General features: G+C 37.4%; 2 protein-coding genes across 2 annotated transcripts; both read left to right on the top strand.

Moving 5' to 3' along the window:
- Positions 1-4365: 4365 nt before the first annotated feature.
- LOC132625488 (uncharacterized) lies at positions 4366-5454 on the top strand. Its single transcript, XM_060340148.1, has 3 exons — positions 4366-4426; positions 4516-4994; positions 5038-5454. The coding sequence occupies exons 1-3, from the start codon at positions 4366-4368 to the stop codon at positions 5452-5454; spliced, it is 957 nt and encodes a 318-aa protein (XP_060196131.1).
- An 81-nt stretch (positions 5455-5535) lies between these two features.
- Positions 5536-6867, top strand: LOC132625487 (uncharacterized). Its single transcript, XM_060340147.1, has one exon. It carries the CDS (start codon positions 5536-5538, stop codon positions 6865-6867), a length of 1332 nt encoding a protein of 443 aa, XP_060196130.1.
- Positions 6868-14222: the final 7355 nt, after the last annotated feature.

Genomic DNA, 14222 nt, shown 5'->3' with positions numbered 1-14222 from the left:
CAGACAATGTTAGACTTTACATGTAGCCTAACTACAAGCTAGTGTCAAAATTCCTAACTTGCTAAGCAGCAGTAGAACTCAATCAGCCAAGCAGTGATAGACAGCACCAATTAGATAGTCTTCAAGGCATGACATTAAGTGAGGCCAGATGATCTTGCCATTTCGGATAGAGATTACCCTGAATGTGGATATGTATAGCAATTTCCCTGCACAGTTTATCACTCTTGTACCTCCCGTGTTGGAATCTGATCCCGTTTCTCTCCCTCCAAATAGCATTGATCACACAAGCGAAGACAGTACTCACAATCTCCCCTCTGCGAGTTCTCCTTTTAGCCCATCTGGATACCCAGTCAAGTTCCTCATGCCATACTCCTATATGTCTGTGAAATCCTAGCCAAAGTAGGAGTCTGTGCCACAGTGCACTTGTAGTAGGGCAAGAGAAAAACAAGTGGTCGAAGGTCTCAACTGGTGCACTGCAGAAAGCACATCTTTGGGGTACTTGAATTCCAAATTTCTGTAGCCTCTCAACTGTTGCCAATCTTTTTTGAACTGCCAGCCATAAGGTGAATTTATGTCTATGGTGTATGCAAGGTAACAAAGTTAAACACTTCCAAGGAGCTCTTGGAAGAATAGGAAGCAAGGACAGGTACACTTTTTTGATGGACCTTGACCATAGTGGCCATTCTAGAGTGTAGATTGCCTTGTAGATGTGGATTTTAGGTAAACAAGTTCCTGGTTTCAATGATCTTTCTTATTACCCAAGTGCATTAGCAGGTATGCTACAATGCACTACAGTTTCTTGCTTTAAGTAGTAGCTATGCACCCACTTGACCCAGAGGCAGTCCTTTTTTTCACTAATTGCCCACAACTGCTTACTTATCATGCTCATTAAGCGTACATTCATTAACATAATACTCAATCATAGGAAAATCATTTTTCATTTGGAAACATAATTACATTTATAAACATAACCCCTTCGGCTATCAAAATAATATACGTACAATAATGATATCGTGAGACCATACTACCCACACATACGTATCTACGAGCCTCTACTAGAGTACTAGACATATGGACGGGACAAGACCCCATCGTGCCCAAAATACATATACATATATATATATACACAAAAGGATAAACCAAATAGCACCTCAGGAATAATGGAGTGCTCCTGTGAATCTGCTGGTAGCTCCTATAAGTCAGCACCGTCTCCCTGTCTACCTGTGGGCATGAACACAGTGTCCAAAGAAAACAGACGTCAGTACGAACATTGTACTGAGTATGTAAGGCATGAATGAAATAAACATAACAGAGGAAATCATAAGACATAAAATGAAGATATAACTTGCGTAACTTTTAAGGGTGGATACCTTTCATGCCTATATCATATATAACCATAGTACATGTATCGTCATAGCGCATACATCATCTTATCCTATATATATATATATATATCGTAGTACCGTATCTGCTCATACACATAAAGCATCATCTGTATTTGGCCACGTAGTGGCTCGACAATATCACATACATGTCTTCCGTACCCGGCCATATCAAGGCTCGGTATATCTCATCATCATCATTGCCATCACATACATCTGATGAGCTTATCATAACTTTCCATAAAGCATGCATTTGGATTTAAAGACAGTCTATGAAAATCATATCATATTCGTAGCATGAACTTCATAAAAATATCGTATGATAGGCTTTATAATCTCTAAACTTAGGCTTATCATTATCATTATCGTATCTATAGCATATCTCTTTCCTTTATCCCATATGGAACCCCCTATGAACATAGACTCGTAACTTTTCGGAACATTGGTCATAGGTCATGCATTAGAGCTTATAGACAATCTATAACGATGTCAGGGTGACATAAGGTTGACAACCCCCGATTACATTATGGAGTAATCATATTCATCGTATCTCACCTTAAATGAACTAACATTTTAAGGTGAGTGTACACCATGAACAACATCAAGGGATCGTAAGTAAGATCATAACTTCGTGAACATCATATCTTGCTTTAGAATCTCTAGGCTTATACTTACCATAATCATTTTTGTATTCATGACACATTTCTCATCTTTATCTCATAAGAAGCTCTTTATCAATGTTGACTCATAGTTCCCGAAATATAAGAAAGTCATGGAGAGGTAGGGAAATAATATCATAGGAATCATATAAGGATCATTAGCTTCGTAGGGATATCGTATCATGAGCTTTAGGACTTCTAGACTTAGATTCATCATTGGTATTGGCATGCTCGTAACGTATCTCTTTTCTTTATCTTGTATGAAGCTCTTTATACTCGTAGATTCATAATTCCCGATATGTAGGAAAATCGTGGAAAGATAGGAGGCTTCATGCCATAAGAGTTATGCCTTAGAAAGAAGGGACTAGCCTTACATACCTCTTTCGTTTAACAATTTTCCATCGCTTGATTGTTCTCCTTCAATGCTCACATTTCTACCTTCAAGAGAATTCGCATTCACGTTAGCTAATCGATTATATGAACGTGCTTACTAAAGCTAGAGAAAATTGGGCAGCATTTCCTTTGTTTATACAACCTTCCCCATAACTCCCAAACATTTATAATAACATTCACAATATCATAACCAACAATCTTCATTCATCTACATTACCCTCATTTCACAATTCCACTTCAATTCACTTCCAATCATCCATATTCATAGTCATAACACACGATTACATTCATTCATATACAATGTCTTAACATCATTTATAACGTAACCATAATCATAACACATCAAGAATCATGACTCAACCCAAGCTATTACTCAAAAGTGACACTATTCCCACATTCATGACCCATTTTTCATATTCTTCTACAATCCAAGTGTTTCAACTTTCAAATACCTTAAACAACATGGAAATACCATAAAACTTACCTTAGATTATGTAGGAATGAACCTTGAGTGCAAACACTTCACTTGAGCAAAACCCTAGTTTCACCTTCACTTGGATTCCTTGTCTTGGATGAACTTCAATGAGTTTCTCACACTTGATTCACTTGGTTTGATGAAGTTGATCACTAATATCTCTTGAATTCTTGTGGGAGAGAATGCATCTCTACTAGCTAAAGCAAGGATTTTTACAGAAGCTCTCTTCTCTCTCCTCAAAGTTCATGCAAACCCTAATACTACAAACCCTACTCTAGCCGTACTATGGCCATTCCGGCCTCTGGTCAGCCGTCGTTGGCGGCTGACCAACCACTTCCTTTGACCTCTTCTATCATATTTCAAACCTCCTCAATCCAATATATTACCTTCATCTTCATCTCAATCATACCCTAATTCTTCAAACCCTAACGTAAACCCTTCTAAATACCCTTCTTCTTTAAAAAGCTTTGCCAATACACTAACGGGAAGTGAGGAAATCTGTACAACAATGAAGCAGCAATGTGAACCTATACCTAGGAAGAATTTAACGTATATTGATGGTATTCCAATGGTGAAGTGGACCGAGGATGAAATCAAAAGAATGGATATATTGGAAGACCTTCAACATGCAGTAATAGGCAAATTTTCTCATGGATGGCCGGAGTTGGAAGAACTACGCAGCATTATACCATCACAATGTGGTATAAAAGGTGATTGTAAGGTTGGTTTATTTAGGCCAAGACATGTTTTGATCAGATGCTCATTGATGGAAGATTTTATCAATATTATGTCTGGAGGAGCATATTATTTGAAGGCTAAAGATGGTGTTACTTTTCAGATGAGGCCCCTTATCTATGATTCCAAGTTCAAAGTTGATGAAGAAACATCTCAGGCAATGGCGTGGATTTCTTTTCCAAACTTATTACCTACTTTCTTTGTCAAAGAATCTTTGTTTACGATGGCTTCTTCTGTTGGAAAGCCTTTACAGTTGGACTTGGCAACTATAAACCAGACTCGACCTAGTTGTGCTCGAGTCAAGGTACAAGTTGATCTCCTTGCTGAATTACCTCAATTTCTGATGTTGGAAATAGAGAATGAGAATACTAAGGACATCAGGAAGATGAAAGTCAAAATTCAATATGATTTCTTACCAAAGTATTGCACTGAATGTAAGATTCAAGGCCATTCTGGAGATGAGTGTAGAATCCTTCATCCTGAATTGAAGAAAACAGTAGCTGTTGAGGTTACAGGCTCAGATAAAGGGGTGAAGGACACATGAAATCAAGAAGTACAAGCTGTTAAGGATAAAGGCAAGCAGGAGGCACGTAGATGGTACCATGGCAGAAACTATCATATGGTGAAGTATGTCCCAATAACTAACAATTATGATAAGGGGAATGAAAGCAAAGTGTAACATGTTGCTGCAAAGAACAATGATGATTCAGAAGTACAAGTGATGGTGCAAAATAAATTTGATGTACTGAACACTGTGGAGGAAGGAGAGATACTAAGTACAAGTACATCCAAAGATGAAGGGGAGATTTCCAATGCAAATGCAACAAGGATGGTCAAAGTAATCAGGTGGAGACAAGGCTGAATACTGCAGATGTTACTCAAGTTTCCACACAAGGTCAGCTATGTGATCATGAAGTTATTCCAGGCAGTATACAGGAAAAAGAAATTCATAGCTCATGGGCTGATGAGGTGGAGGAAAAGGAATTGATTCCAGGAGAAGGGCCATATGAAGATGGAATACAAAGTAATACTGATGGAGACTCTACTAAAAAGGACAGTGTGGAAGAATCGTGTCATGGTGGCACCAATGCAGCAGAAAAGGAATTGAATATAGGAGAAAGCCAACAAGAAGATGGAGAACATGGTAAAACTGATGGAGAATCTAGTAAAAAGGACAGTGAGGAAGTAGGCATCAATACAGCAGAAAAAGGAACAAGTTTGAGGCAAGAAGATAGTCCAGACAAAGAGGAGGTGCAAAAACAAAATGATCATCCAGATCATGATGAACATTTGGATGTTGATGATACAAGAGCGGATGAAATAAAAGGGGCTACAGAGGGTTCTACCTCAGTGATAATTCATAATATTGAGCAAAGACGAAGAAAAAGTGCAGGAAAATGTGCAGTCAATAGAGGCAACAGTAGTGGATGTCATAAGTGGCATGATGAAGGAGCAGGTGTATGTGGAGCAAGATGCAGATCCACCAGATCATGCTTCCTCAGAAAAGGCATTGGTGATTTCACATATTGACCATCATCAGGTTACATTTTGTAGAAAGTCTTCCCCAGTCAAAGATCTTCGTGACCTGATCTCTCATAATATAGATGGTTTGGAAGTAGAGGAGGATATCAGAGATCTCCATAGAGATTACAAGGAGGAGAATATTAAGCAAAATAAGGACACCATTCTTAAGCAGGTTGATATATCTCCTAATAGCAAGTCTAACAATAAGGGTCAGAAGAAAGGCAAGAAGAATGCTATTGACAAGCAAAATTCCACTCAGGGTGGTACCAAAGAGAAATGCTACTAAATCTAATGTTAAATGATGTTGAAGTCATTCATTTGGAACATTAGGTTAGTGAAGACACAAAAAGCATTTCATAGGGTACAAATGTTAAACAGACATCACAAATTCTTCTTGATTGCTCTCATGGAACCTTTTCAACAGGTCAGGACAATAAACCATTATAGAAGGAGGTTGGGCATGTGTTTAGCCAATGCCAACTGTAATGGCAAAATCTGGTACTTTGTGGCTGATAATATAAATGTAGAAGTTCTGATGGATTCTCCTCAGCAGATTACTTTGAAGTTGTTTTTACAAGATTTGAATCAGCATCTTATTACTACTTTAGTATATGCTAAATGTAGTGCTTCTGAGAGGATAGAGTTGTGGGAGGATATCTATTATCTTTCCAATACCTTATCTAGTTCCTGGTTAATAGGAGGAGACTTCAATGTGGTTCTGAATGATGAAGAAAAGATAGGGGGTAATCCTATTCAACCTCAGGATATAGAAGACTTTGCTTTTTGCATAAACTCTTGTGATCTTGAAGAGGTAAATTTTAAGGGTAGTCCCTTCACTTGGTGGAATGGTAGAGCAGATGAAGCATGTATTTTTGAGAGACTGGATAGGATGTTGGTGAATTCACTGCTTCTGGACAACTTTGGAAATATAGAAGTGGAACATCTTGCAAGAACTGGATCAGACCATGCTCCACTTATGTGTACCTATGGGCATAAGCATCAGAATCTGGTCACTCCTTTTAAATTTCTATCATTCTGGATAGAACATGCATCTTTCATAGAGACAGTCAGGCTGAATTGGTCCACTTGGGAGCATGATGATCCTTTCATAAACTTCAAAAGTAAGATGAAAAAGCTGAAAGGGGTGTTATCCAAATGGAGCAGGGATATGTTTGGTGATGTATTCAAGCAGCTGATCATCAGGGAGGAAACAGTGAGATTAAAGGAACAATTGTTTGAACAAAATCCAAGCCAAATAAATAGAGTGGTTTTGCAGAAAGCTCGGGCTGAGACTAAGAGATATTTGCATTATGAAGAAGAGTACTGGAGACAAAAAGCAGGCCTGGATTGGTTTGTAGATGGAGACAAAAATACTAGATTTTTCCATAATCTAGTAAAGGGAAGAAGGAAGAAATTGCAGGTCAAAAGAATTCAAAACTCAGATGGTTCATGGATTGAGGATGAGGATCAAATGGCAGATGAGGCTGTGAACTTTTACTCTCAACAATTCTCACAAGAAGATTTAATTGGAGATGAAAATTTGCTATCATTCATTCCTGTTTTGGTTGACCAAAACAGAAATGATCTTCTTTGTCAAATGCCCAGTATTGATGAAGTCAAAAAAGCTGTTTTCAACCTTAGTGGATCAAGTGCTAGTGGTCCTGATGGCTTTCCTGGAGTTTTCTACCAGACTTGTTAGACATTATTAGCTTGGATGTATACAGGATGGTGGTGGCTTTCTTTCAGGGTCATACTCTTCCAAAGTCAGTCACACACACAAATCCTGTGTTGCTACCAAAGAAGGAGTTGGTTCAAAGTTACTCAGACTTAAGGCCTATAAGTTTAAGTAACTTTATCAACAAAGTGATGTCAAGAGTGGTTCATGATAGATTGGAGACTGTATTACCTCAGTTGATTTCTATTAATCAAGCAGGTTTTGTTCAAGGGAGGAGCATTATTGAGAATGTCCTATTGGCACAGGAAATAGTGACAGACATCAGAAAAAGGGGCAAACCAGCTAATGTAGTGATCAAGTTAGATATGGCAAAAGCCTATGATAGAGTATCTTGGTCATATTTGATAAAGGTACTCAGCAGAATGGGATTTGCTAGTCAATTCATTGACATGATCTGGAGGTTGATTGCAAATAACTGGTATTCCATCCTTCTTAATGGTCAGGCCAAAGGATTTTTTCATTCAACCAGGGGTGTCAAAAAAGGTGATCCACTTTCACCTGCATTGTTCATTTTATCAGCAGAGGTGTTATCAAGAGCTCTAAATGCAAAATTTGAAAATTCTGAGTATGTGGGTTATGGCATGCCTAAATGGAGTCAAAATATCAACCATCTGGCAAATGCAGATGATACTATATTTGCATCTGCAGAAGGGGGTTCATTGAAGAGAATTATGAAGATATTGCAATAGTATGAGGCAATTTCAGGTCAGCTTATAAAGGCAAGAGTGCCTTTTATATGCATCACAAGATTTCTGGTGCACTGGCTCAGTAGGTGGAGCAGATTACAGGCTTTAAAAGGGATCAATTTCCATTAACATACTTGGGATGTCCTATATTTCATTCAAGGAGGAAAAAGGTATATTACAATGACCTTATCAAGAAGGTGAAAAACAAGCTGCAAAATTGGAAAGGAAAATTGCTCTCTTTTGGTGGAAAAGCAGTTCTTATCAATAGTGTGCTTCAGAGTATTCCAATATACATGCTGTCAGCTGTTGTTCCCACAAAATATACCATTAATGAGCTTCATAAAATCTTTGCAAGGTTTTACTGGAGTACCAAGGAAGAAGGTAAAAGCAGGCACTGGTCCTCTTGGGACAAGGTATGTTTACCAAAAGATGAAGGAGGATTAGGATTCAGATCTCTAGATGATGTGTCTAAAGCTCTTTTTGCCAAACTATGGTGGAAATTTAGAACATCAAATACATTATGGTCAGCCTTTATGTGGAATAAATATTGCAAGAAGAAGAAGCCTACTGAAGTGCAGTGGAAGGTGGATCACAAGTGTGGAAAAGAATGATAAAGGCAAGGGATCAGGTGGATCAACAGATATGGTGGGAACCTAAAAATGGAGCATGTGATGTATGGGAAGATAATTGGACAAAAATTTGTTCACTCAAACAGGTCTTACCACCAGATTTTCAGATTGACACCCGCATTGAAGAAGTATCACACTTTATGAATGCAGAAGGATGGGATGCACAAAAATTGCATGCCAAACTGCCAAGTAATGTGTGTGATCATATCTTACAAGAGTTGAATATAGTGGAGCATTCAGAGGAGAAAGATAAAGCCTGCTGGATGGCTAGTACAACAGGAGATTTCACTGTAGGGAGTGCTTGGAATTTTCTCAGGAAAAAGGCTCAAACAGCAGCTTACTTTTCAAAGTTGTGGCACAAAGGAGTTCCATTCAAAATATCATTCTTCCTTTGGAGACTGTGGAAGTTCAAAATTCCAGTGGATGGTGTACTAAAGAGAATGAATATTAGCATTGTATCTAGATGTAGATGTTGTCTGAACTCTCATCAGGAGGAGACAGTTCAACATCTATTCCTCACAGGTGATTTTGCAGCAGAAATTTGGCACTATTATAATGCTGTTGTTGGGATAGTTGTGCCAAGGATTCAGATTCATCAGACAATAGTGCATTGGTGGTATATGCAAGGTCCTACAAAACTCAAATCAGTTATGCAGGCAGCACAAGCATTCATATGTTGGCAATTATGGAAGAGAAGAAATACTAGCATGCATGGGGTAAGATGAATAAACTAAAGGTGATAAATGGGATCAATTATAATCTATAGCAACTGGTGAAGACATTATATCCTTGGCTGAGAAATATTCCACATGATTGGCCTCACATAGTGAAATATTTGGAGGATTACAGGCCTAGAATAGGATATAAGATGGTGCAATGGAAATTTCCTGAGGCTGGATGGTTCAAGTGCAATACAGATGGGGCTTCTAGGGGTAATCCAGGGTTGAGCTCAACTGCTTTCTGCATTAGAGATGAGGTTGGAAACCTGATATATGCTGGGGCAAGAAGAATAGCTGATACAACTAACATCACAGCAGAATCTGTAGCTATTTTGGATGGGATTGAGCACTGTATTAAAAATAATTTGGTGCCTGTAATGATTGAATCAGATTCTCTGTCCATGATAAACATTATTCAAGGAATATGGGAGATTCCATGGAAGATCAGTATGGAAGTTACTAAGATCAACTTCTGGAGGAACAAGGACCAAGTGCAGTTTTCTCATATCCTTAGGGAAGGCAATGCACTTGCTGAGTTTTTAGCTAACATGGTTTTTGATTTTGCAGGTACAGTTCACTTTCATTCATTTGCTGAGTTGCCAACAGGTGCAAAGAAGATTCTCAATGCTGATAAGATGATGATGCCTAACTTCAGAAGCAAGATATACAGAAATAGAGAACCAGATTGATCATATTCTACTGATCATGCCAACAAGTGATGACACAAGATTCAGTTACACAAAGAAATAAAGGATCATGATAACGGCTTCATAGGAGTGTTGTAGTCTTGGTTAGATGACTAAGGTTATCCTTGTTAGTGTGTGGTATTAACAGGAATGTTCATCCTACTAACAGGATTTCTTTAGTTAGCTAATCCAGCTACAACCATTCAACATGACTGAATGTGTAAGCTTGATCAGAGACAGTGGACAGCATAAGGACAACAACTATGAGGAGCTTCATACTACACTTCTTCTTGAAAGATTTTTAGTGAGATTAGATATCATAGCACCTGGTGAGAGCTTGAGGTGGCTGATAATGGCATCTGGGTCAATGTAGCAGTTTATTGTAGCAGTACTGTAGCAGGTCGGTACTGTAACACGCGTTTCTACTTCGTCAGCCGAACTTGTAACTTCCATAATTCTCTACTCTGACGTCCTATCAACAAGGGGTTTGTTGTGTATGAAACTAGACTCGACGAAATTCATTTTAGGCTTTTGTTTCACTTCAAAACACTTCATATGCTAAGAGATATTCTTCCCTCAAGTTGGACCAAAATTTTCACACGAAACTTTTCCCATCCACTCTCGAAAGTCGTACTACTCCATTTCTTCCACTCATTTCCATACAAAACCTTCCGGTATACCTTATATACATTCTTCTCTCATTAAATATACTTAATAATGCTTGCTCCTTATATTCCAAAGTGTGTTTATTTAACCATAACTCAACGTACTTACGTTTCAAATTTGATAAGTGCTTCTTCGAAGATACGTGGTGTAACATCCTTCTCCCCGTTAAAAACATTTGTCATCGAATGTTGTAATGCGCCTGATAGCATCCATGGTAGCTCAGAATTATTGAAGGATGTGGATGAAGATATGGAAGTTCCAAGAAGACCCATGACAAGATCTCAAACGAGGAAATTGCAAGACAAGCTTAATGGGCTGCAATCAACAATTCAAAAGTGTCTTGTGATGGAAGAAGAGCTCCAGCCCAATTCAGATTTTTTCCTCAAGTCTTACACTTATTTGGAGGCCCAAATTAAAGTCCAAAGTGAGATGAAATGAGGCCCAAATCAGCCCCAAAAGAAGAAGTTTCCAGCAGCCCAAATTGGCCCAAATTAGTTTCTAGAATAAATAATTAATTGTTGTTTTAATCTATGTTGACTTGCATTGGTCCAAGTGTGGGTAGTCTTCTAGGTTGTTTTAATCTATGTTGACTACATTGGTCCTAGTGTGGGAAGTCTTCTATGTTTCTAGGGAAGATAATTCCCATTTATTTCTATTTGGACTAGTTCCTTCCTTTACAACTATATATAGGGGTGATTGTCATCCATTGTAAATTAGATTTTGAAGAATATATTATATTGAGAGTTCTTTTGAACCTTTGTGGCATTACTTTTGGATTTATCTTTCAACCTAACTAGTTCCTAGTTCAAGGTAGTAAGATAATTTCTTCCTTGATATCTTTGATTTCTTTTTGGTATTCTTTCGAAGGCGGTTAGTTCTAAATACTAATTGTTGTCTTAAGTTACTCACAAAGCGGTCAGGATCCTAATCTATTGTTTTTGATTTGTTATCTCAAGTAAAAGCGTTAGATTTCTTCCTATAAATCTATACGTTGTTACTTGGATCTTGTCAAGACTTTAGAACTAACGTTCTTGGAAATTCGTGGATTGTTCCTTCGAATTTCCCATATCTTTTATTTTCTAGTTTTTAGATTCTTTTCTATATTTGCTTCCGCACTTCTTATATTTTAATTGTAAATTCGGGATCTCCCTAACCGCGTTGTTATCAAGTGGTATCAGAGAGGTTCTATCAAGATTCCGTTCTTGATAATCTTGGGGATTTCTTGAAAAAAAAAAGAGCAAAAAAAAAAGAAAAAAAAAAGTTTAGTGTTTGCTCTTCAAAGAAATTTCTTCCATTTATTTGTTTTCTAAAGATTAAGATAGAAAACAAGAAGAGGGGATCCTAAGAAGCAATCAATTTTTTTCTTACTCCTTTTAGCTTTTGTTAAAAAAAAAAAGTCCTTTTTGTTCGAGTCTTGTTTCAACTAAATTCTAATTCTTTCTAGGATTGGTTCTTCATTTTTTTTAGTGCCCTAAAATTCTTTATTTTACTACTAAGGGCTTGATTCTAGTGGGGTTTAATTATAAATCCACAAAGTGTTTTCCCAAAGGTTATTTGAGGGGAAAAAGGCAAGAGTGGGTGAGAATAATTGAGGAAAAAAGCCAAAAAAAAAAAAAAACTGAGTGATACATTTTCTTTAAAATAACTATGTCTTTCACAATTGCAAGAATCTATGATTATGAAGGATTGGCCAAGTGCGGCAGTAATCATGTGGTACTACCAAGATTGTGCATGTGTGCTAGTAAAGAAACTTACCTACAATGGGAATACTATATGGAGCATATATTTGCTTGTAACAATTTTTGGGAGATGGAAAAATTGGAGTTTGCCACAAGGGCATTGTCCTTGAAATTACGGAAGATAGTCGATGATTATCGTAATCCTCATTGGGTGAAATTTAATCGGCTACTTTTGACGTGGAGTGATTTAAAGGAGGAATTGAGGCGCATTCATTCTATAACACTGTCCCAAGATGAAGCTAACTCCAAAAGTCCTAATCGTTCCAATAAGATGGTTAAGTATGTAATCTTCCAAGAGGAGGAGTCAAGTTGTGAACAAAAGAGTGACTCTTCATCATGTGTAACTTCTCTTACACTAACAGAAGTTCCTAAACCTCCAGAAAAAAGAGAAGATGAGAGAATAAAAGAACTGAGTGAAAAAGAAAATTATAAGGAAGAGAGATACAAAATTGGGTGGAGTAAGGGAGTGCCAAATGGTAACTCAAGAGAGGAAAAAGGAAAGTTTCAGTTGAGAAAAGCGAGTGAGTTGTCACAAGAAAAGAATGGAGATAAAAACAAAAGCAAGAGTGAAAAGAATGAGAGTGAAGGCAGAGATGTTAGAACAAAAAGTGTTTTGTTACAAGAATTGAGAGAATCAAAAGAGAGCTTAATGAGAATGGTTCTTGTTTATCTTCTAACCTCCTTACTCTTTGTCTTTCTAATGTTTTTGAATCTACATTGCAGGTTTCGGAACAAGCGCCCATGCGGTCTTTAGAACAACAAAGAAAAGAGATAAAGACCTTATGTTGCCAAGAAGATTCCGCAAAATTTTCAAGTGCTACATCACATGTAGACCAAGGTAGAGGATCCTTTAAGGAAGCAACTTGTGGTAAAATGGCTAAACCTAATACTTTATGTGCTTTAAAAGCCATTGAATGTGAAGGAATTGTAGGTAAGAGTTGTGATAATTCAATTTTTGAATCTGTTGTTTCATCACCTATGGATGAGAGTTATTCTCCTTGTTTAGGTCATTCTTTATTTGACTCTAGTGATGCAGTTGTTGATGAGAACTCATTCATGTCTAATGTGCACTATGCTAGTAATCTTTTAGTTGTAGCAATGGAAGGGGATATGACTAATCTCATTAGTCAAGGTTTTAAATTGTGTGATAACCCATTGTGGGATGATAATAAAGATGAGTTTGCAGTTTATTTTTGTCCACTTTGGGATACCAATGAAGGAAGAAAAGATGGTGAAATTCCCAATGAAGATAATGAGACACATGAAGCTTTTGGTGTCTTAGATATTAAGGAAGTTGAGCTAAATGCAGGATATAGTCACTCAAGTGTGGAAAAGGATAAGTGCTCACACATTGCTAATTTCACAATATCTTTATCTTGTTTCGTCGATCCTTTTTTGCAGGTTTATTCCAAGCCACTTCTTGAGGAAATTACTTTTGGTCCATATCTTGATTATGGTATATCTAATGGTGAGGTTAAATTATTTAGCAAGAGCAAATATGGTATGTTTTCCTTGTATTCATACGCTTTTGGTCTAGCTAATGACCCTTTGCAATTTAAAGAGCTTATGAATTGTGTTTTTAGTGCTTGTGTTGGTGATTACATTTTCCTGTTAGCTGATGTTATACTTGGACTTTTAAAAGGAGTGTTTGTGCATAAAAATAATAAGTGGATTAAATGGTTGCATGGTCACTACCTTGTGTTACTCATACCAAGTGGTTGTTGTGTTTTTCTACTTATTGTGATTATCATGTTGGTTGCAGGAAAATATCAAGATTCGAGGACGAGAATAATCTTTAAGAGAGGAAGAATGATAGCAACCATGAAGGCTCAAATGCATTAAATAGAAAATAAGGTCACCACCAAGATTCGAGACGAATCTTCTTTAAGAGGGGGAGAATGATAGCATCCATGGTAGCTCAGAATTATTGAAGGACGTGGATGAAGATATGGAAGTTCCAAGAAGACCCATGACAAGATCTCAAACGAGGAAATTGCAAGACAAGCTTAATGGGCTACAATCAACAATTCAAAAGTGTCTTGTGATGGAAGAAGAGCTCCAGCCCTATTCAGATTTTTTCCTCAAGTCTTACACTTATTTGGAGGCCCAAATTAAAGTCCAAAGTGAGATGAAATGAGGCCCAAATCAGCCCCAAAAGAAGAAGTTTCCAGCTGATACAACTCGAATGGCATCA

The sequence above is a fragment of the Lycium barbarum genome, unplaced genomic scaffold (genome assembly GCF_019175385.1).
Source record: "Lycium barbarum isolate Lr01 unplaced genomic scaffold, ASM1917538v2 unchr_scaffold_03, whole genome shotgun sequence".
Lineage (NCBI taxonomy): Eukaryota > Viridiplantae > Streptophyta > Magnoliopsida > Solanales > Solanaceae > Lycium > Lycium barbarum.
This window is presented reverse-complemented; position numbering and strand designations above follow the sequence as displayed.

Bases quoted from the DNA above. Each gene is read 5' to 3' on its own strand.
- LOC132625488 (XM_060340148.1), top strand. From the start codon at position 4,366: ATGGTGCAAAATAAATTTGATGTACTGAACACTGTGGAGGAAGGAGAG. The intron at 4,427-4,515 runs GTACATCCAAAG...TGAATACTGCAG, and splicing joins AGGAGAGATACTAAGTACAA to ATGTTACTCAAGTTTCCACA. The intron at 4,995-5,037 runs GTGATAATTCAT...GAAAAAGTGCAG, and splicing joins CTACAGAGGGTTCTACCTCA to GAAAATGTGCAGTCAATAGA.
- LOC132625487 (XM_060340147.1), top strand. From the start codon at position 5,536: ATGTTAAACAGACATCACAAATTCTTCTTGATTGCTCTCATGGAACCT.